The sequence below is a fragment of the Wyeomyia smithii genome, chromosome 2, assembly GCF_029784165.1.
Source record: "Wyeomyia smithii strain HCP4-BCI-WySm-NY-G18 chromosome 2, ASM2978416v1, whole genome shotgun sequence".
Classification (NCBI taxonomy): domain Eukaryota; kingdom Metazoa; phylum Arthropoda; class Insecta; order Diptera; family Culicidae; genus Wyeomyia; species Wyeomyia smithii.
Genome location: NC_073695.1, coordinates 99,036,977 through 99,061,736, shown reverse-complemented (window position 1 = coordinate 99,061,736; position 24,760 = coordinate 99,036,977). Strand labels below are relative to the sequence as shown.

The 24,760-nt window shown below is 36.6% G+C and overlaps 1 protein-coding gene across 1 annotated transcript in view; it reads left to right on the top strand.

Annotated features, from left to right (window-relative positions):
- Window positions 1-5,877: 5,877 nt before the first annotated feature.
- LOC129722785 (uncharacterized) overlaps window positions 5,878-24,760 on the top strand; it is a 32,345-nt gene continuing 13,462 nt past the window's right edge. The window contains exon 1 of the mRNA XM_055676535.1: window positions 5,878-6,631. Coding sequence (XP_055532510.1) covers window positions 6,539-6,631 — 93 coding nt within the window. The 5' untranslated portion in view covers window positions 5,878-6,538. The remainder of the gene's footprint in view (window positions 6,632-24,760) is intronic.

The following is a 24,760-nucleotide window of genomic DNA, read 5'->3' as shown; positions in this document are numbered from 1 at the left end:
TCGGTATGTAGAATCTACATTAGCTGATATATTTCATGAATTTGAACTTTACTCATTCCATAAGCGTGGCAAGGGAGGGGGAGCTAATATTTGTTATTTGAAAACACCTAAACACATAAATTGATCACCGTTCCAATTTGTATAAGTGAAGTATGTTTCTATAACATTGATTTTCCTGTATCTCAGTGGCGTAGTAAGGAGGAGGGTGTATCTATATCTATAAATGCGAATGTCTGTCTGTTCCCCATAGACTCAAAAACTACTGAACCGATTACCGTGAAAATTTGTACATAAGGGTTTTCGAGTACAGGGAGTAACTTTAAAATATTAGTTTCGCTCTATCTCATTAGCGCAGGCAAGGAGGAGTCAATTTGTACTCTGTAAACATGCAAACGTTTCCTACAATAACCGTGCAACTTAAAACACAGAGATTTTTTGGTATGAAGCGTATTTCTGTGGTGTTGCTGTGTCATTTGAGAGATTTCTGTATTTAATTCGCGTAGTAAGGGGGGAGGGGTGATGACATCACCGTTTAACGATTTTAAAACCACTGAGCCGATCATCATTAAATTCGGTGTTTGGAAGCTATAGTGGGTGGTATATTTCAACGGCTTTAAATTTAATGTATTTCATAAGCGTAACAAGCAGGCGGGGGGTAAACTTTTCAAAACCTTACTTGATTACCGTGTCAATATGTATAAATGAATTCTCAAGAAAGTATCTATGACATAGACTTTTCTGTTTGTTCTCAGTGGCGTAGTCAAGAGGGGAGGGGAATTTCGAACTGCACTATATGCGAAATATTGAGAAATTTATCATGAAAATTTATATACAGGCGTTTCTGAGTATGATGCGTGGTATTTACATTACTCTGTCATTTAGGAGGGGAAGGAAGTGGATAAATGTTGTCAATCTTTATTAAATTTGATACCGCCTCATCGAATATCATATAATTCGGTACACATAAGTCATATAGCAGCGTATTTGTTTCAATTAATTCTAATTTTATTTTCTCATCAGCGTGGTCAGGGAGGAGGGTAGCAATAGCGAATTTGTTATTTGTATAGTCCTAAATCAAACACGATCATCGTATCATTCTGTATACTTGAGTTCTCAAATAAAGGGTAAATGCTGTGATATTGATTTTTTGTATCTTAGTGGCGCAGCTAAATCATTATTCCTATCATCATTCCAATTTATTCCTATCATTATTTTAATTTAATTGTGAGAGTTTTTAAGGCTCAAAAGTGTTATCATAACATTGAACACTGGAAAAAAATGAACCAAAATACCCACTTATTACAAGCCGCTGGGCTGGCCTAAAATATAGCCATTTCTGTAAAATTGACCAATTAATCGATTGGTGATATTATCATTCTGTGCAGGGCACGGGAAAAGGTCTATATTTCCAAAAATACGCAAATATAGGGCGAAAAAAGGCAAAACCGGTTATTTCCCCTGCACAAAATAATACCATCACCAATCGATTTGTTGACCAATTTTACATGAGAAATACTATATTTCAGGCTGCCAGTCTAGCGGCGAATTATTGGTGCCAACAACCTGGAATATAGATTTTTTATGTAGAATAGGTCAACAAGTCGATTTGTGATGGTTTAATTCTGTGCAGGGCACGGGAAATGCTCTTTTTTGCCCCTGTTTTTTTTTCTGAATCCGAGGTTATATCTAGAGACCGGAAATCAACCTAAGATGTCAAGATGATGTTCTCCGGTTAAATATTTCTTAAACCAGAATAGCACCAATACGGCGACTTCCGGTTCCAGAAAATAATCAAATATCATCCATTATGGTTATTTTTGGAACCAAAATGATATTCAGAGGCCGAAAATCGACTCCATTTGAAATCCAGGATGACGATCTCCGGTTTCCAGAAAACTGGCCCAATATGACCAAATATCACCTATTATGGGTATTTTTGGAATCGAGATAATGCCCAGAGACCTGAGATCAACTCTAGATAGCATTTTGAAATCCATAATGGCGACTTCCGGTTTCCGAAAATGACCAAATATCACCCAATATGGGCATTTTTGTAATCGAGATGATGTACATAGGCCAAAAATCGTCCCCAGATGCCATTTTGAAATTCGAAGTGGGAATATTGTGGGTTGCTTGAAAACAGCCAATATAGTTATTCGAGAACCAAGATGATGCCCGGAGACCGGAAATCAAATCCAGACGCTATTTAGAAACACAATGGCGACATCCGGTATTTTTGGAATCAAAATAATAGCCAGCAGCCGAAAATCGACTGCAAAGACCATACACAGACGCCTTCCGGTTTCCGAAAAACAACCAATAATGACCGAACAGCACCAAATATGGGTATATCTGCAATCGAAATGATGCCAAGAGACCTGGAATCAACTCAAGACGCTGTTTTGAAAACCAAGATGGTGACTTCCGGTTTACAGATGTAACCAAATACTACCTAAATTTTTGTAATCGAAACGATGCACATAGGCCAAAAAATTACCCCTGACGACATTTTCATTCCGAAGTGGCAACTTAAATTGCAACATCGAGTTGTTGAAATTGCAATGTCGAGTTGTTGGTAAACAGCCAAAAATGATCATTCCGGAATCGTTATGATACCCAGAGATCAGAAATCAGATCCAGGCATCATTTTAAAATCCAAAATGGCGATATCCGCTTTCCGAAAATGAGCGAAAACCACCCAATATGGTTGTTTTTGAAACTCAAATGATACCCAGAGGTCGGAAATCGACCCCAGACGCCAAATCCAAAATGATGATTTCCACTTTCTGGAAAACAACCAAAAATGATTGGTGAAAGTTATATTGATACAAGATAGTCCATTGTATATTGATACAAGATATTCCATCGTAATCTTATCGACTATAATTCAAAGAATTTGTGGAAAACGCCGAATTCTAAGTGGCAACTTCAGATTGCTGGAAATCAGCCGAAAATGGTCATTCCAGAATCGAGATGATAACCGGAGACCATAAACCAAATCCAAACACCATTTTGAAATCCAAGATTGTGATTTCCGGTTGAAGGAATGCAACCAAAATGGCGAAGTACCAGTCAATATGAAATAACGAGAGAATGAAAAATTTCCATTCAATTCTACTATCAAAGTTGATAGTATAATTTAATGGAAATATTTCATTTTTTTGATATTTGATATCATTCTACAATACGCTCAAAATGATATTTCCAAAAAATCAGCCAATTTGGTTATTTCCGGAATCAAAACAATGTTCAGAGTCCAGAAATCGGTCCCATTCCTCAAATCCAAGGTAGCAACTCCCAGTATTTAAGGAACAGCCAGGTATGGTCAAATACCACCTAATATAAATATTTCCAAAACCAGGAAGATATCCAGAGGCCGGAAATCGACTCCAGAGGTATTTTTTAATTTTTTCAGGGACACTACACAATTTTTAGAGAGTTATTTTATTAGTTTTTGGAGTGAGAATTTTACTTTGAGCTTATTCTTAGCGATCATGCTCGAATGCAATAATGCGAGCAATGTAACAAATAGCATGATGTTTTGGTAGTTAACAACATGTATGAATACCTTTTTCATTTGTAAAACACATACACTTTTCAAATTATTTTGAACCGAAATAACAAATTTCTATTTGCTTACGTTTACGTTTGGCTGAAGTTTAGGAGAATACCTCAGCTAATTTGTATGAACAAAAAAAAAATACTTCAGCTATTCCTAGCCAAAATAATAAACTTAGTAACGTCATGTTTCTAACATTTTTGACTATTGCTATTTTCCCGAATGTATTCGTTAGAGTTTTGATAGAAATAAGAACATTGGAGAAACATGATTCAGAAATACATATTTTTGGACAGAATACATACAGCCTTATAGATATAACATGGTAATGTTAATATTTGTTGGAAATTATGTGCATTTGAAAGATATGCGGTTGTCGTCGTAAACTTAATGGCGCAGCAACGCGGGCCGGGTATCAGCTAGTCTTCTATATCTATAAATGCGAATGTCTGTCTGTCTGTTCCCTATAGACTCCAAAACTACTGAACCGATTATCGTGAAAATTTGTACATAGGGGTTTTCGAGTACGGGGAGTTATCCTTAAATATTAGTTTTGCTCTATCTCATAAGCGTAGGCAAGGGGGCTGAATTTGTGGTTTATGAACGTAAGAACTTTCTTCCACATAACCGTGCAAATTTAGACACAGATGCGTTTGAGTAAAAGATGTATTTTTGTGACGTTACTGTGCCATGTTAGACATTACTCTTTCTCAGAGGCGTTGCAAGGATGAGCGAGGGGGGTGAATAATGTCATCCTTTGATGATTTTAAAACCGCTGGACCGATCAACGTTAAATTCGGTATGTAGAGTCCATAGTAGCTAATGTATTTCAACGACTTTGAGTTTTATATATTCCATTGGCGTGGCAAGGGGGGAGGTGAATTTCGGTATTTGTAAACTCTTGAACATCAACTTGCTTACCGTGCCAATTTCGATAGATGGATATGTTTCTATAACATTGATTTTTCTGTATTTCAGTGGCGTAGTAGAGGGGGGGAGGGTATAAATTTCATTATTTGTAAATTATTAAAATGCACATCATGAAAATCATGATTACAATGAAATTCAATAGCAATCTGTCGGGTAACTAGACCTTTCATCTGCAATTCATTTATTTCTTTCATTTGCCATTTCTGAGAAAATTGAGAGTGAAAAAAACAGTTGCACATACACACATACATACATACAGTAAATGCTCAGTTCGTCGAACTGAGTCGAGTGGTATATGAAATTCGGCCATTGGGACCACTATTATACCTTTGTTTTTTTTTCAGTTATTGCTATTCCTTTCTAGGAGAAAGGCAGAAATGCTGTGAATCGGTAAACAAGTGGTTTGCTGATATGCTTTCAGCAAAGTATTTTACTGAACCATGGAGAGACATTTTGGTGTGCATGTTTCTCTCGACACCACCCTTCACCCACCCACAGGATTATAATCAAATTACTGTTGAACTAGAAATGTATGTTTATGATATCAACTTTAAAGTTCATCTAGCCCAACAGTAACTTAGCTATGATCCCATATCAATTATACACCGGTTTGGCGCGTTTTACTTATGACAGCTTGAATTGAAATTTTTTGACACATCGATTTGCTCACTGATTTCCAGCAAACATTCATTTACTGTTTTTTTGTTCAGCAAATAGTTTTGCTGTATTTCGTGAATCATTGAATCGATTACTGGTTTTCAGTAAATATATCAAGCGGCAATACTGATTTACAGTAAAAATAAAATTACTGAATGAAATTCAGTAAATTTTGGAACTGAAATACAGCAACATTTTGGAAAAAAATGCTGTGAATCAGCAAACAAATGGTTCGCTGATATGCTTTAAGCAAAGTATTTTACTGAACTTTGAAGAGGCATTTTGATGTGCATGAAAGCATTGGTTAAAGAAGCATTGGTTTTCTTTAACAAGTGTTTATTTTCGTCGTAATAAAATCACACCAATCAACCAACCGAAATGTTTTCCATCATCAATATTTTTTTTACAGAAACCTTTTTCAAAATTTAGTTGTAATACTAATACTGGTAACAAATGATATATTTAGTCTATAGGAATATTTTTGCAAAATTTCACCCAACTCAAAAATGACAAAAAAAAATATTAAAATTGCCACATTCTCTATTACTGTCTCCAGTGTTCGCTATTATCGTTCAAGAATATGTCCAAACAAATGTCACATATCGCACAGGCGCAGTCCAGCTCTCTCGCGCGAGATGCAGTTTCTAAATTTGCATGTTTTTATTGCTAATTCCCGTACAACACGGAAATCTTCTATACAACGCACGGAACGTGTTGGACTGTAGGGACGACTCTCTTCCATTGTGTCGGCGACTGCCACGCTGTTCGAGTCGTCTAGTCTCCGCATCCGCAGCCGTAGCGTGTCGCGTATTTTAACCTGATCCAAGAAAGAGAAAAACATGGCGCCCGAAGGTAGACTGCAAATCTGTCCGACTAATCACCTATAAACGCCAACCACGGTTGTATTAAGAAGAAGCAAAGCCCATTAGAATGATAGTCGTGTCAACACCATACCAGATATCCACCAGTATTATTATCAACCGTATAGCCTGAGGAGCGCGTGTGTTGGACCTCTCCTCCATCAGTGGCTGTATGGTAGAATATTAAATTTAACTCAATCCTCTGTACCACAGTGTTCGTGATTTACTTATTATTTGATAAACAAATAGTCACTATTCGGTAATTAACATGCAGCGGTATAGTGCATAGAATGAATGTTGAATTAGAAGTCTTTGAAATAGCCTATTGTTGTGTCATATCCTCTAGTCGAGAATACCAAATGTAACGAACAAAAGAAAAAAAATCGATTTGCGGCAAAAGTGTGCACACAGCAATATGTAAAACTGCAGAGTGCGTGATCTCTAGAACAGGTGGAAAGTCAACATTCTGGGTTAACGACATCGCCTTAGTAGGGCGCAGCTAAGACTTGGTTTAGCCCCAAACTGTCGGTTCATGCTGCGGGCCACAATGAACGCAGATCGCAACAAGAGACAGTATCGATCCGGAAACAATCTGTACAGCGATGATGAGCTGGAATTATCGTCGGTAAGTGTTCTGATACTAGATGCACACATCTCATAGCGGGTGTAGTAGCTGTGCGGGTTTTACCTATAGCTAAATAACATCAGCATTAGAATATCACGCTGAATAGTAATGAGACCGTGAATCACCTACCGCCTTCTCGTTGTTTTGTGGTTCAGAGTTCGAAATTACTTGCGTTGTATTTGTGATTAACAAATGCAATTTGTTATTATATAAATGATGGGGTTTCAAAGGTTCTGCTAGTCGCTACCTTTTTTCGGATGGACTGTTTTTCAGATTGGAAATGGTCTTCCAAAAGTCGATTTTATTTCCGCAATATTTGTACCGAATATCGTTATGTTCAAGATTTACAGTGCAATGTAGATATGTTTTCATTTGGTATTATGTTCAATAAGTTAGAGATATTCAAGAAAATCTCAGCCAAAATTTGAATACAAAATCAAACGGATAGGAAAAAAAAAAACAAAAACATTGTATGACCGGTCAAACCAGTCTTTGTTGGTTTTGCGTACTGCTAATATAATCATTTGTATGTGAACAGCGTAATGATATGCTTATTTGTGTCAGGCGGTCACTCTGTTGGTTAATTACACCCAGGGCCGGATTTACGATTGTGGGGGCCCGGGTCCCAGTTATAGTGGGGGCCCCAAAATAAAACAAAACTGTTTTTTATCGTACGAGTTAAAAGCATTTATTTGCTATTGAAAAATTACCAAAAATTTGTTAGAATTTTTTCTTAAGCCCTATTTAGAGTTCCAAACGAAGTGAAAATCTCATACAACATGTTCATTTTTTCACGCTCGTGAAAAATGCAACCTGCAAAAATTTCACTTCGCTTGGAACTGTAAACAAATTCGATCCAGCGAAATCTATGGTTGTGGATCTCATCTTTTTCACTTGGGTTTATTTCTTTCACGCATGCAAGCGCTAGTGAGTTTCTATTCTGTCAGTTGCAGCCAATTTTCACTTCGCTCGGAGTGTAAACTCATGAGTTTCGCTTCACTTAAACTATAAACTGCAGGGTGGTGAAATACCTGCGTGTTCCACAAACGGGTTTTCACGACAGATTCCACAAGCGAAAATTTACGCTTTTTCACTTGTCAAATTCGAACTGTAAACTATGCTTTACGAGTTTTTTTGCAGAAAACTTATTAATTAAATAATCAACATTAAACATCTTCAGTATACTCGTACTCAAAACTTAATAATGATAAGTTTGACTGCCTTTCATTCTTCACAGTCGCATGCAACCTATTTTAATAAGTTTCATCTTCAAATTTTTTTCTTGATACCTGAAAAAAAAACTACCGCAATTTGAAAAAAATACGATCCACAGGCAAAAATTTGCACACAATTTGAGAAAGACTGCGCAAAATACTCTAGGCGTTTAATGCGCGCTGGTTCGATTCGAATGGTGTGTTAATGTGTGTCGTTCCAAGAGAATCCAAAGTGAACTCTTATGGATGTAGTTGTGATATTGGCGCTCGCGAAAAAATAACACTGAAGGAAAGTGTCAAATTGAAATGGTCTGTTCAAATTTTCTTACTGTAAATCGAACTTTTGATTAAATCTCATTTTAAAAGAGAAAATATCTTTTTGTCGATTTGTGGGGGCCCTAAAAATGTGGGCCCCCCCATAAATCCGGCTCTGATTACACCTGACGAAATAAGATATGCTTTAAAATGTTAAAAATATGAATGATACCTACTTAATTAAGTGTAACAAAACTTTGTTTTTACTACAAGTTAAGTTTAGCGGGGGCCTAGTGTGGTTGGTAACGTCTCCGCCAACCACGCTCGACGCCTGGGTTCGAATCCCACCGCCGACATAGGTGTCGATGGTTGTGAGGTGGCGTGATTTACTCACAACCAACCCAACTGGACTAGATTCAATCCTAGCCGACGCCGGGATATTTTCTGAGGCGAAAAATCTCTGGGATCACGCCTTCCATCGCATGAGGAAGTAAAGCCGTTGGCGCCGGTTCGTTAATCAGCGGGTCGTGAGTTAGGGTCCTGGGTGGAGTCGCCTCCCCGGGCGTCGGTGATTGGCACAACAGTGGCGGAACTAGACCGACGGTAAATAAGCGAGAATAAAAAAAAATGTTAAGAACCTTTCAAGAATTTCAGGTAAAATGAGAAATACATTTTTTTTGTTTTCACTTGTAAGTAGAAGTACGTTTAAGTTTTTTAGGCTAATTTGAAATCATAAACATTGTTTCAATTCTTTGAGGCACTTTCAACTAAGATGTTAGCTAACTTCGGAATCAGTTTTGTCACTTATTGGTTTGTTTTGTCATTAGTCGCATTTATCCACGGAATCACGTTTAGCTAAATTGGGAATCAATTTTTTATAGCTTTTTCTCCCGTCAGAATTACTTAATTAGTTTTTTTTTTTTTTTTTTTTTTTATTCTCGTTTATTTTCCGTCGGTCTAGTTCCGCCACTGTTGTGGCCAATCACCGACGCCCAGGGAGGCGACTCCACACCCAGGACCCTAACTCACGACCCGTTTATTAACGGACCGGCGCCAACGGCTTTACTTCCTCATGCGATGGAAGGCGTGATCCCAGAGATTTTTCGCCTCAGAAAATCTCCCGGTGTCGGCTAGGATTGAATCTAGACCAGTTGGGTTGGTTGTGAGTGGATCACGCCACCTCACAACCATCGACACCTATGTCGGCGGTGGGATTCGAACCCAGGCGTCGAGCGTGGTTGACGGAGACGTTACCAACCACACTAGGGCCCCGCTCTACTTAATTAGTTGAAACCAAATTTAAGATCATTGTCATTTTTTTCTAGATCCCAGGAGCGTTCTCAGACATTTGTAGTTGATTCGGACGCTTTCAGAAGAATCTTTTCATATATTTTTTTTTCTTTTGTTTCTATTGTACCTTAGCAACAGTTTTAGCTCTTTTTGTCTATGTTTCGATGATGTTATGTTTTTTTTTTTTGCTTTCATTTTTATTTATTCTCTCAAGTCTTTTGAAGCATTTTCAGATGTTTCATATTACATTTTTTATGAATTCTAAATTAAGTTTATTATATTTTTACTTGATTTTGGTATTTTTCTGGTTATAAATTTTCAAGCTATTAAATTACTACTGGTCTTTTCGCTGTTTTACGTTTCTCAGGTATTTTTGCTGTATTCCGATCATGTAATTTACTGGTGGTTCTGTCTTCTAGAACAAAGGTTCCCAAATCGTGCTCCGCGGAACATTCGCAAGTCCTCCGTGGCATTTTGATAGAAATTAAAACCAACCGCATTCTTTCTATTGAGCGGAACACTTACATTTTTTAAACCTTCTGTAAAAAGTTTTTGTTTGTAGAAACGCAATAGCTGCTTACTCCCAATCTTGGAAAATTCGGCAGGGATGCAGTTCTTTTCAGTTGTTCTGTAGATTGTCAATTTCTACAAGTTTTCTTGGCCTCATCCAAGCCTAACGGATCCTCAGATTGTTCATCTTCATCAATATCTCTCCAGTTTCTGTCGACAAGTCATTCTTTTTCACCTTTATTGTTTATAACATAACAAGGATTAATACTAAATATTAATTAAACTATTTTGGTTGGCTTGCACCCCCAGTGAGATTTAAATCTCTTTGAAGGGGATGCTCGTAAATTTACAGTTCTCAGATAACGTTCGCCTAACGTAAGAAATGTGGAAGCTTAAGCCTTACTAATTGTGACACGATATTTTAAATTGTTTTAGGTTTGTCTCATCTTTCAATGTTGCTGGTAGCGCGTTGTATAGTTTTTTTTCCATAGTACGAAAAAGCTCTTTTCCCGAATTCGCTATTTACTCTTGCCATTGTGAGATTTGACTGGTTTCTAGTGAAGTGGTTATGAGATGCTCGTTCAAATAGTTGATTATGATGGGTTGATTTGTGCCATAAAATTTTATGCATTTGAATCAGAGTTTGCTTTTCTCGAAGGGCTGCTACTGGCACGACAGATGCAGGTGCCTCTTCAAATAAGCTAATTTTCGAGTACATACGAGGTTTCCGGTAAACTGCTTTCAGGCAACGGTTTTGAAGAGTTTGTAATGACCTTATTTTATACTGGCTTGCTGCCCCCCAGATTGAGATCATGTACTGTAATTTGGATTGTACGAAGGCATGATATAAATTAAGCATCTGTTTTGTCGGTAAATAGTTGTAAACTTTATACAGAAGTCCGCAAGTTTTACTGATTTCAGACTTCAGTTTACTTATTTGGCTGTACCATGTGAGATTTGTATCAAATATCAGGCCTAGATACTTGTAAGTCTCAACTTTCTCGATTGTTTCACAGTTTACTATCAAAGCATCGCTTGTGGGTCGTCTGGTGCGGGTGGATTCGAAGATCAAATATTTAGTTTTTGAAATTTGTGGGATAGTAAGTTTTCAGCGAAGTATATCTGCAACTTTTCCATATCCTCCTTCATTTGTTGTACAATTTGGTTCGAGTCAGTGGATGCATAAGACAAGGACGTATCGTCAGCAAAACGACGTGGTATTCCATGCAGTCCAATTTTTGGCAGGTCATTGACATAAATCAAAAAAGGAGAGGCCCCAAGTTGCAGCCTTGAGGTACTCCGACGGTCGTACTTAGGGCATCTTCAGCGGTGGTCCAAATCGTTGTTTTGTTCTATTTTTTTGGAACAAACTCAAATTCACTGCTGCACCGGTGGTGTAAATTTTGTTTTATACCAGATCTAAATTGAAAAAAATTGAAACTGGTATACGTTTTGGTCTATTTTTGTCACTTTTTGGAACAAGGAATAGATCGTTCTAAAACCCTTTGTACGCTACCAATAGGTGGGTAAAATGTCTATTTTAATTGAATACCTCATTTCTAGCTATTCCCATATAAGCGTTTTGCGAGTGTTGGGGAATAAACAAAACAAAGATTTTTTATGACAATTCACAATTCGTTTTTGTGGCTTTTCTGAAGAAGAAAATGAACAGGTTTGTCGTTTTTGGCTTCAGGGAAACCGACCAGCAAAAGGGGGAATTCTGGAAGACCATAACCGTAGGCTCAACTACTTGGTTTGCAACCATCAGCCTTGTCAACCATATGTTGGCTATTCGCCTTAATTGTATTGGGACTAGAGGAGAACTTAAGAGACCAAAAAAATGTTCCTCGAAGACACTAAACTGAAAACGTTCACAATGCTGGGGTGACATTGAGCATTTTGTTTCGAGCAACTCGAACAAAACTAAATGATCGCTGGGGGGCGTTATGTTTCGTTTTTCGTATTTTTTGACTTTGCGGGTTAGATGAGCCGCAGGACAAATGACAATGACTGCTCCTTTTAAGCTTGCAGCATAACTGGCAGTATGTGACCTACTCGAAAATAGCGAAAATTGTTCGAATCAAGCTGCGCAATTCCATCCAATATCCTCAAAACCCAAACCAAGTTTTAGGAACTGCAAGATTTTGAAAGATTGATGAGACGAAAACGGAAGATGAACACCTAATCAAATATTTTTCGCTATCCTCCGAAACCCTACTTGTAGCAGGAATTTTCGATCATACCAATCCATGCTGAGAAATGTCACTGACGCTCGGGTCAAACCGTCAAATCCACAAAGTCTTGTGGATATGAAGTGTCTTGCCAAAGTAATCGCTTAATGTGTGTAAAAATTATCGAATTTCCGTTTGGTAAATATTGAGTGTTTTTTATTATATCAAGTCTCATTAACTGATAGCATGGGGTATTGAATTATTGACAGTGTGACAGATGTCAGCGGTTTAAAACAACAAGATATACAACACCGGTGCGGAGAACGAAAAGTTGGTCTATATTAGCTGGTTCTATTCAGGTTTCGCTGGTGTAAATCTAGTATAAAGTTGTTTCAAAAATAGACCACCGCTGAAGATGCCCTTAGGTTATTACTACGAGAGTCATTCATAACTACAAATTGCCTTCTAGATGAAAGATAGCTTCTTATCAAATCGTTTGCTGGACCCCGAATACCATAGTAGTCAAGCTTACATAACAGAAGTTCGTGGTCAATCGTATCAAACGCCTTTTTTAAATCCAGGAAAAGTACGCCCAAAGCTTGTCGAGAATCCAGCGCACTGTATATGTTGTCAACTAATTCACTGGCTGCGGTAAGTGTGCTAGATCCAGAGCGAAAACCATATTGATGACTGTATAAAACTTCATTACTATTGAAGAATTCATTTATTCGGACTACTAACAGTTTCTCGAGTATTTCGCTTAGAACAGATAAGATAGAAATTGGTCTATAATTACTGATCAGCGCTGTATCGCCACCCTTGTGCAAGGGAACAACCTTCGCAATCTTTAGCAAATCGGGGAAAATTCCCGTGTTGATCGATTGGTTGAAGACATCTCGCAACAAAACAGAAAATACATTATGATGTAGCTTGAGAAAGTATGCTGGAATTTCATCGGGACCACAGCTTTTGTTGGTGTCAAGATCCCTTATCAAGACAACTACTTCTTGCTTAGAAGCAGGTCGCAAGAAAATGGAGTTAATTAATGGAGACAGACTGGCAAATTTGTTAACATCACGAGAACTAATAATTGTCGAGGCTAATTGGGGTCCAACCTTACAGAAATACTCATTAAAAGCATTTGCAACTGTTTCACCATGCGTAACGACATCTGTTCCAATCTTCAGTTTTATTGTTTCCTTACTTTCTTTACTGAAACCTACTACCTTTTTCAGATTTCTCCACATTTCAGTTTGGTTACCATTGGAAAAAAGTTTGGAAAAGTAGTTTCTCTTCGCAAATTTCTTGGCTTGTTGCATTTTTTTGGAGATATGTAACCAAAGTCCGCGTAGATGAGTGTCTGTAGGATGCCTCTTGTAGATCCGTGATACATTTTCTTCAAATCGAATTAACTTCCAAACGTCGAAAGTCATCCAAGGACAGTAGCCTTTAATTTTAGCTTGGACGGTAACTTTTCTCAAAAATTTCTCCTTCAGCTGCTGATACAAAATCACAACGTTCTTCAACCTACTCTCTGGCGAGCTCTGTGGCAGAACAGATAACTCAGCGATGAAAGCTTCATTTAGCTTGGTATTGTCCACTATAATTTTTTCTAGTGTTCGCAAGGTCACGGTTTTCCGCAACTTGAAAGTCGATAAGATTAAGCTATGATCACTCTCATCTGTATGAATAGTCTCATTCATGACAAAGGGTTGTAGACTCTCGGAACACACAACATGATCTAAAATGTTATCGCTACTAGGTCTAGTTGTATACGAATTTGTCACGTCGAAGTTGTAACATTTTAATTGATCAGCATATTCTTGAACAGTCGTATGATCCAAATGGTTGAATGGAATGTTTACATCTCCAACAATTACACAGTCATTGCGCATATGTGACGACAAAACTGTCTCTAATCTATCAAGGAACCCAGCATGACCGAAAGACGGTGGTCGGTAAACTGCATGTATATGAAACTCGGTTCCAACATGTAGGCGAATATGAATGTGGTGTAAACCCTGATCATGGGTGTTACAAACCGTTTCATACAAAATAGGTTCCCTGATGTAAACTGCTAAACCTCCTCCTCGAGCCTCTGGTCTACATGAAAAAATACTTCGATAACCATCGATTTGCGAGTTCTTGATTCTGTCTTTCTTTATCCAGGTCTCACCAACGGCAACAACATCGATTTTATGAGAATTCAATGTTAAAACTTCTCTGATGTAGTCCACCTTCTCCGGTTCATTCATGCCTCGAATATTGAATTGTAGAATTCTCAACGAACGGTCGCTTCCTTCCTCAGTACAACGGTTTAACTGAGAAAGGTTTTCATAGTAGTAATTACAATATTTATTTCGTGTACAATTCATTACAAAAATAATTAAAAACCAAAGAAAAAAACCACACGTATCATCATACTTTAACGTTTCGCTGAAGGCTCTTCAGATAGCGAACTCATCAATGAACTATTGCCCGACTGATCAAGGGATCGCTTGAAAATGGTTTGCATGATGTTCTCTAAATGTTGCTTGCTTTCTACCCGGTGAATTTTAGCCCCGTCGCTTCGTTTCATAAGGACCACACCGTTTCTACCAGGCCAGACATATTTTATGTTATACGGCTCTTGTAGCTTCCTTACTTCACGAAGAAGATCTCTACCGAATGCTGTCATTTCACGATTCAACCTCAAAATGTTGTTTCTAACGCATGGCCACCAGTGTCTCATTGGTTATTAGGTTCCCTTCGACGTTTGGGTCTCGGAAGGAAGGCACATCGATAATGATAGATGAAATGCCGCCAGTCTACTAGAATAATGTCGGTCTAAGAGCATAATCATTAGGGCGTTGCCATGCATGTTTCCGGATATCTCTTCAGACTGCCAGACTGAAATCCACCAACCCCTGGCCATTCTCATTACCGGTACGTGGTATTTGAAAGTCGATGTCGCGAATTGGGTAACTTCAACACACTGCTGTGTCTAGTCTCGCGACAAGGCCGCTGTCTTGGTTATAGCTGGCGAGACACTTCATTCCTTAGCTCAGTCGTCCGCTTCAAATCAGACGCAGTTATAGCCGATTAGGGAAACCTTACTCAGTTAGCGTAGGACCAACATGTCCACCGGGGTTGGGATCGGCTCTTCACTAAGGTTACATGTATTTTAGTTAGCGCCCTAAGAAGGTTGAGATAGGGGCGTTTTCACTAGGGCTGACAGGTCGTAGCGGAACCTTGATTTACAGTTGTCAAAATTTGATAACCAATCTGCATTTTTGCATCAATTTGCTTTTTGATCGAAAAATGCAGGTGAAAAAATGCTCCGCTGAGCAAAAGGTCTAGGAACCCTTGTTTTAGAACTTTTAAATATGTTTGAAATTATTTTATTTTCATGCTTGTCAAGCCGCGGTATTTTTTTTCTGGTTTATATCAGTGATATAAAATTGACTCAGGGATCATTCATAATACATAACGCGCTCAGGGGTGGGGGGTATACACCGAAGCGTAACACTGCCTGTGGCAAGCACGTTAAAGTGTGTTACGAGTGGGGGGAGGGGAGTTGGTGGGTATTGAAAACTGCCAAATTCCGCGTTATGTAATATTTGAATGGTTCCTTATTGAAAAATAATTTTTGGCTTACTATTTTTGGAACCACTTTCAGCTAGATTTAGTCTATTTCTGCTTTGGTTTTCCTGTAGTAATATTTTTCAGGTATTTTTAGCTAAATTCTTGTTCGTTCTGTTCTCTTGAACGCTTTTATTGTGTTTTACTTGACAAGTTTTTAATTTTCCATCAATTACATTCACTGTAGTACAAAGTCAGCTAATATACACAAAATATTGGTTAAGTTTAAAAGTAAATATCATCTAACAATGTTGACATGTAAAACAAGATTCTAAAAAAATCTTGGTAAATGGACAAAAAATTCACAAGCATTCATTCTAAAGTTTGTATTTTTAGGAATTTACTCTCTCGTAACTACGCGGGTTATGTTTATTTAGTGAACATCGAAGATAAAATAAAATAAAAATGACTCATAACCGTTGCAAAAATGTTCGATTCTTGTTGAAAAATTTAAGAATATTATGGTAATCATTGCAGTTTTTCCTTGATTGCACACGAATAGACAACGCTCTGCCCAACAAACAATTGGGCTGAATAATTTCAAAATAGCTGAATAAAGTCTGCATACAGGTGAAACGGATTGCCACAACGCTCAGGTTGATTTATCAGCTGAACAAGCAATAAATTCAGCTTTAAAAAAACTTGTGAAATAATCCACGCCATTATTTAATTGTTGGCTGGTTAGGCGAAATTTCAATTTAAAAAATAGCTATTAGACAACATCAATTAAACACTGAACAAACTGGTTGAATAAACGCTTCTTGATACTTACTGTCTTGTGTCTAAAAATCTATCATTTTTTATTTTTTATTTATATAATTTTGAGGCGCTGAACACGAATTTGGCATCCATTTTTTGTTTGGGGCCGTCCATAAAGCACGAAATCCAATTTCAATATTTTTTGGCCCTTTTTTCCTTTTTTATAGAATTATATGATCTTCGACCACAAGTAGTGCCACCGGGCGTCCTTCCCATTGAAAAAAACGTAATTTATGGACGACTCCTCGAACTGAACAAATTTTGCCTAAATATATATATTTTTTTAATGAACTAAAACAACATAAGTAATACAAACTAATTACAAATTGAAAAAATCATCAACAGCATCATCATCTTTCGCTGTGATCGCTTAAATCTCGTGTTGAATTGTTTCCAGAAAATTTGAAGTTCATTATACTTATCAGCAGGAAAAATGTCTTTCTGCATTGTTGCAATTGTCTGCAATTTTCATATCTTCTAGTGATTTTCGATGTTTCATTGTTTCATATATGTGTTATCTTCCTAATCCGGTTTCTATGGTTGAAAGAGGACATTTGAATACATATATAACACCATGAATTGACAACTTACTAGACATTGAATTAGGTGGTGCCGCTGAAGTTGAAGGCTCTATAGTAAAATTCAATGAATTTATGAATTTGAAAACCAAGACACTGGAATGACACAACGTTCTAAATGAATACGAAAAGATACGGAGGGCGACGACTGTTCTTTGTTTTTTGCCTTTCTCCTAGAAAGGTATAGCAATCACTTGCAAAACCGAGAGTATGAAAGTGCTCCAAAGGGCCGAATGGCATATATCACTCGACTCAGCTTGACGAGCTGAGCATTTTCTGTATGTGTGTGTGTGTGTGCAGATTGTCATTCTCACTCACTTTTCTCAGAGAGGGCTGGACCGATTTTCATGAAATTAATTGCAAATGAAAGGTCTTGTTGCCCCATAAGACCCTATTGATTTTCATTGTAATCGGATTTTTAGTTTAGAGGTTATGTTTAAAAATGTGAAAATCATGAAACATCAATATCTCAGAAACTACACAACCGATTTGAACAAAATTGGTCTCAAAAGAACGAGCTACCTAGAAAACCCTTAAGTTTTGAATTTCATAAAGATTGAACTTGTGGTTCAAAAGTTATGAAAATAAACGTGTTCTGAAGACTATTTAATCTCACTCATGTTTCTCAGAGATGGCTGTACCGATTTTCATAAAATCAGTCAAATGGAAGGTCTAATTGCCCCATAAGACCCTATTGATTTGTTTTGCAGTCGGACTATTACTTTGCCTGTTATAATTAAAAATGTGAAATCCAGCTATGCAAAGGAACATACTTCGAAGACTACTTGGACTCACTCACTTTTCTCAGAGATGGCCGACCCGATTTCCAAAAAAAATAGTGTCAAATGAATGGTCTAGCTGCCTCAGAAGACCCTAATGAATTTTACTGTAATCGAACTGTAACTTCATTTGTAATGTGCCGACTTGTGAAAATCACGAAACTTCATTATCTCAGAAACTACACAACCGATTTGATTATTATTATCAGATGAGCGGGCTAGTTAAGGGTTAACTGGTGAATTATGATTGAACACGTGGTTTTAAAGTTTGGCTGCCCTACACGTTCCCATTTCATTTGATTATAATCGAACTTAAGCAACAGTATGTATTAAATTGTTAATAAAACAACGAAAGTCTATTATCTCAAAGATTACATGACTTATTTGAACATAACTAGTGTCATACGAACGAGTCATCTCTCAAACTTACAAATAACAAACTTCATAACAATTTGCTATGGGGCTCAAAAGTTATGGAAAGAAGAGAAATTCAAAGACTATTTAAAACTATACCTGCCTTGATCGATATATGTGGCCTCAACATTATTTAAATGTGGTGTCGTACTATTTGAACGTTCCAAGTTCATTGATTCCTTGCGGTTTGTTTGAAGTCTGCAAATGCACGACGAATCGGCCATAGGATATGTTCAAAGTCAAAAGACAAATCGTTTGGTTTATCGGTTTTATTGGTTTTATCGAAATGACAACATCCTCGACTTTTGGCTTCTGTACATCGCCCTAATTCTGAATATATTCATATTGGGTGGTATTCAGTCATTTTCAGCAAATTTTCTGGCATCAATCTGACACCGGAAATACTCATATTGGGAGGTATTTAGTTATTTTGGTTGTTTTCCAGAAACTAACAGTGGTTGTCTTTAAATTCAAAATGGTGTCAAGGGTCAATGTTTGGTTTCTATGCATCATCTCGATTACGGAAATATCCATGTTGAGTATTATTTGGTCATTTTCGGCTGTTGGTGCCTGAGGTCAATTGTAGGCTCATTGCATCATTCTGGTTCCAGAGATACTCATATTGGTTTGTATTTGGTTATTTTGGGCTCTTTTTCACAAACCAGATGTCGCCATCTTGGATTTCGAAACGGTATTTAAGATAATTTCTGGCCTCTGAGCGTCATTCTGGTTGAAGAAACACTCACATTGGGTGTAATTCGATCATTTTCCGCTGTTTCCCAGGAACCGGAAGTCGCCAACCTAGAATCCAAAATAGGGTCTTTGAACGATTTCAGCTGCTGTGTATCATTCTAGATCCGGAGATACTCATGTTAGACGGAATTCGGCCATTTCTGGCTGTTTTCCAGAAACCACAAGTTGCCATCCTACAATTCATAATGGTGTCTGAAGTCGATTTGTGGCTCCAGTGCATCATTACGATTCCGAAAATACCCCCCTTTTTGGGTGGTATTTGGTCGTTTGCCGCTGTTTTTCCGTAACCGGAAGTCGCCATCTTAGAATTCAAAATGGTATCTGTGGTCGAATTTAGCTCCTGTGTATCTTTCTTTATCTGGATATTATTATATTGGGTGGAAATCGTCCATTTTTGGCTGTTTTCCAGAAACCGAAAGTTGCTATCTTACAATCCAAAATGTTGCCTAAGGTCGATTATGGAACATATTTGTTACCACTAAAAACATTTACCTACCAAATATGGTTCCATTTAGTTGATTAGTTCGCGAGATGTGCAGAAATTTGTGCAGAAACATGTGCTTCCATAAGAGGGAGGGGCGTCGAACCATTATGGACATATTTATTACCCTTTAAAACATCCACATGCCAAATTTGGTTTCATTTGCTTGGTTTGTTCTTGAGTTGTGCAGAAATGTATGTTTCATTTGTATTGGACCCCTCCTTTCCAGAAGAGGGAGGGGTCTCAAACTATCATAGGAACCTTTATCGGGACCAAAAACCCCTACATACAAATTTTCACGTCGATCAGTTCGGTAGTTTTCGAGTTTTAGATTACAACATAAATATTTTAGAACCTAAAGAGTGTATATACATTTATTGGATTGAAGCGTTCATGTAAATCTATTTTTACAAATAAAAGTTTGAATGAGAAAGGCTGGGTCTGACCGCTAGGTGGATTAATTTAGGTTTTTTTTTCTCATAAAGCAAAATGTGTGCTTTACTTTTGTATGAAAACGAGTGCAAAGCAAAAGCAATCTTCAAACGGGCTATTATTGGCCGGAGTTTGATGGTATGAATTTGCTGCTAATATTTGACACTTCAATCAGTTTAGCGAATTTCATGATCATAAATTGAAAAGGGCTGAATGTTTTTAGTATTGTTTTAAATTTGCAGAAAGTGATAAAGTTTGACATAATTAAAATTTCAGATTTGTTTACCGTTTTCTTGTTTAACGCTTATTTTAAAACTTTTGATTGATAAATTTTGTGATTTTTGCCCAAATTTATATACGATATCATAAATTTTCATTAATGGGGTATCATGGTTATGATTAAAATTATTCCTGGATTAAATTTCAACTTCAAAAATAAAAACTAAAAATCTGCTATCACTTTCTTCACTAAAGCGATTCGCGCAGTTTTGCGCTACAGCGGACAGCATGCATTTGAAGGCTTACGTTTTTACCTAAATTTGGAATGTAGTCACAACCGTGGCAAACTGCGGCAACTAAACTTTTAAGCTACTTTGCTACAAAAAATCACATTTTTTTAAATTTTTTCTAGTGTCAAGCCTACTATGACCAAATTTTACAATATCTAATGAAAAGGGTTTGTTTTGCACAATATTTACAACAACTTTTCCTTTGACGTCAAAAAAATCCAAGCTATCATTGAAGCTACAGAGCGTTTCAAAGTAATGTACTTTTTGCCTTTCTCCTAGAAAGGTATAGCAATCACTGGAAAAACCAAAGGTATAAAAGTGGTCCCAATGGCCGAATGTCATATACCACTCGACCCCTTTCGACGAACTGAGCATTTTCTGTATGTATGTATGTATGTGTGTATGTGTTAGTGTGTGTGTAGGTATGTGCAACTTTTTTTTCTCATTCACTTTTCTCAGAGATGGCTGGATCGATTTTCATAAAATTAATTGCAAATGAAAGGTCTAGTTGCCATAGGTTGCTATTGAATTTCATTGTAATCGGATTTTTAGCTTAGAGGTTATGTATCAAAATGTAAAAATCACGAAACAACAATATCTCAGAAACCACACAACCGATTTTAATAAAATTGGTTTCAAATGATCGGGCTGTCTCCAGAACCCTTAACTTTTGAATTTCGTAATGATTGAACATATGGTTCAAAAGGTATGTAAAGAAAAGTTATCCTGAGGTTGTTTAAACTCACTCATTTTTCTCAGAGATGGCTGAACCGATTTTCACAAAATTAGTGTCAAATGAAAGGTCTAGTTGCCCCATAGGTTGCTATTGAATTTCATTGCAATCGGATCGTAACTTTGTCCGTTGTTCATGAAAATGTGAAATCACATAATGAAAGTAAACATATTGACTTCCTCCTAACGATCACTGGCTAATTAAAAGGTACACAGTAAAGAAAATTTACATTACTTTAAATGCACCTAAATGGAGCATTGGAAACCACGTAATATTCCGTGTGGCATTATATTCACATGCAAAGTAAATGAATATATTGTTAATTTGCATGCATATTTATATTCGAAGCTTTAAGTTTATATCAATTAACGTACAAATTTACATGTCTTAAAACGATTCTGTATTGTACATTATTTACGGTGCGAAATTGTATATGTTTTTCACTTTATGTGCTAGAAACCGTTATGTGCTTTCATTTGTATCAGTTGTAAATTTCATTTTTTGGTACTGTGTAGAAAAGTGATCCAAAGGGCCGAATGTCATATACTACTCGACTCAGTTAGACGAATCGAGCATTTTCTGCATATGAGCATGTATAGGTGTATATGTTTGTGTGTGGGTGTGTACGTGTGTATGTGCACCCTTTTTCGCACTCACTATTCTCAGAGATGGTCTGACCGAACAGATTTCAATGAAATTAATTGCAAATGAAAGGTCTAGTTGCCCTATAAGACCCTATTGAATTTTATTGTAATCTGATTTCTAGTTTAGAGGTTATGTATCAAAGTGTAAAAGTCACGAAACATCATATCTCAGAAACCACACATCTGATTTGATTAAAATTAGTTTCAAATGAACGGGCTACCTTAAAAACCCTAACTTTTGAATTTTATGAAGATTGAACATGTGGTTCAGAAGTTATGGAAAGAAACGTGTTCTGGAGACTATTTAATCTCACTCATGTTTCTCAGAGATGGCTGGCCCGATTTTTATAAAATTAGTGTCATATGAAAGGTCTTATTGCCCCATAAGACCCTAATGATTTTTTTTTACAAACGGATTATTACTTTGCCTGTTATGTTTAAAAAAGTGAAATCCAGCTATGAAAAGAAACATATTTCAAGACAACTTACTTGGACTCACTCATATTTCTCAGAGATGGTTGACCCGATTTCCACAGAATTAGTATCAAATAAAAGGTCTACCTACCTCATAACACCCTATTGAATTTTGCAGTTATCGGACTGTAACTTCGTCTGTAATGTATCTAAATGTGAAAATCACGAAACTTCATTATCTTAGAAACTACACAACCGATTTGAACAATATTGATATCAGATGAACGGGCTAGTTAAGGGTTAACTGATGAATTATGATTGAACACGTGGTTTCAAAGTTTGGCTGCCCCATACGTTACCTTTTCATTTGATTGTAATCAAACTTAAGCAAGCGTTATGTTTTAATTTGTAAAACAACGAAAGTCTATTATCTCAAGTATTACACGACTTATTTGAACATAAATAGTGTCATACAAATGAGTCATCTCTCAAACTTACAAATAACAAACTTCATAACAATTTGATATGCTGTTTAAAAGTTTTAGAAAGAAAAGAAATTCAAAGACTATTCAACACTTTACCTGCTTCGATCAATATATATGGCCTCAACATGATTTAAATGTGGTATCGTACTATCTGAATGTTCGCGGCATCGCTCGTGATTAAATTGTTCGAAATTAAGAGTCATTGCTTTTATTTCGCTATTTCTTAAGTACTAACATAACGTCAAATTTTATATTTTATACTTTAATTACAACATCAATATTTTAGAACCCAAAGAGTGGATAACCATTTATTGGATTTAAGCATTCATGTACATCTATTTTTACAAATAATAAGTTTGAATGAGAAAGGCTGAGTCTGACCGCTAGGTAGATTAATTTAGGTTTTTTTTTAAAAAAGACAAAAAACGTCAGTTTGCCAAGGTTTGAAAAGTCATAAAAAATTCAGATTTTATGATATTGCGCCGAAATTTTGGATTTAAACACTTGAATGTTATAGCAATAAAGAAAAAATATCATGAAACAGCTAACGAGAAAAATTTTTTTTGGCTGATGGCCAGCGATTCCCCACTGTGCAATGGAGCCGATGGGTATTATTTCTGATAGCAGAGCAAATTAGAAATAACTGAATTTATAATTTCTAAGTGTTTAATCAGCTTTTAATCAGTCGGTTTCGGAGAACTAAATCAGCTACTTGTTACATTCGGCTTCCCAAATAGCCGAACAAGGGTTTAATAAGAAACAACACAGCCATTTGAACAACTTTTATACATGCTGATCGATTTTGTAAAAGCGATTATTCATTCTTTGTACAGATTGTAGAAAAACTCTTACAGTCAACAGGAGCTGGATTATAGTCTACATAAGCGCCTATATGACAATTCTATGGCTAAAATTGTACATTCTGTCTTTCTGAAAAAGTGTTTTTAAGCTTTATTACAGCTACGATGAATATAATTCAAATTATATATTCGTATTGATTAGACAACTTTTTTTATTGTTTATGCGATTCGAACACATCATTCGGATGCGGATGTTCCGCATTTGCGGATGTGAATGCAGATATCCGTAACATCCCTAGTCTGTATTAGGCATAATTCATTATTCGCATAGATTTGTCCTTGAATTTTTTTTTTATCAATTTATACCGCTGAGCAATGAAATAATAATGGTATCAGTAATTTTGTCCATCATTTTACCAATCCAACAACATATTGGTTACTGTTATTCATCTCGCGGTTAAGCTGTCAATATAATTATAAATTAAATTTCTCAAAAAACTTATTAAATATCTTAAAAAACTCTCATAAAATTAGTTTTCGGCAAAATACTGATTCTAGGTAGCATTATTTTGGAACTAGTTCACACCTATTCCAAATCATGCCTAAGGCTACTGACATACTGAGGCGTCAAATGAGGCGAAACAAGAAGCGTCGCAAAAACGTCCGAGCTACTTCTTCGAACGTCTATATGAAACGCTTAAACCGGTCATACTGGAGCGGCAAAGCCGCGTCGATAGAGGCGGCGAAACAGAACGAGTAGTGTTTTGACGCGGGTATATGTACGCGGTAATACCATATTCAGACTAAATCTTTTATCGCCAGGTGCTTTATATTTGCTTTGTTTTGGTTTGGTAATTTAAAAAAGCAAATAAAATACATTTTCGTTTAGAAAATGTTAAAATGTTTAGAAGAGGGTTGTGCAGTAAATCCATGATCAGACTAAACCTGATATCGCCAGGTACTTAATATTTGCTTTATTTTGGTCTTAAATCTTAAAAAAGAAAAAAAGTAGGATAGAAAATACTATCGGGAAAAATTTTCAGGTCGTCGGGAAAATAGCACTGATATTATTGATTGATATTGTTGAGTTTTGATTCGAATGGCCAGAAATTTAGCATGCTGAACTTCTTTGGTCGCGAAAATGCAAGCCGCTGAGTAACTAGCTGTGCTCACATGGGTTATTGAAATCCTAACAGATATTGTAAACTAGTTGAACGTTGCTCAGGGTCAACGGGTTTAAAATTCAGAATAATTTCTTATATTTTTTACTACGTCTGTAGCGCAACT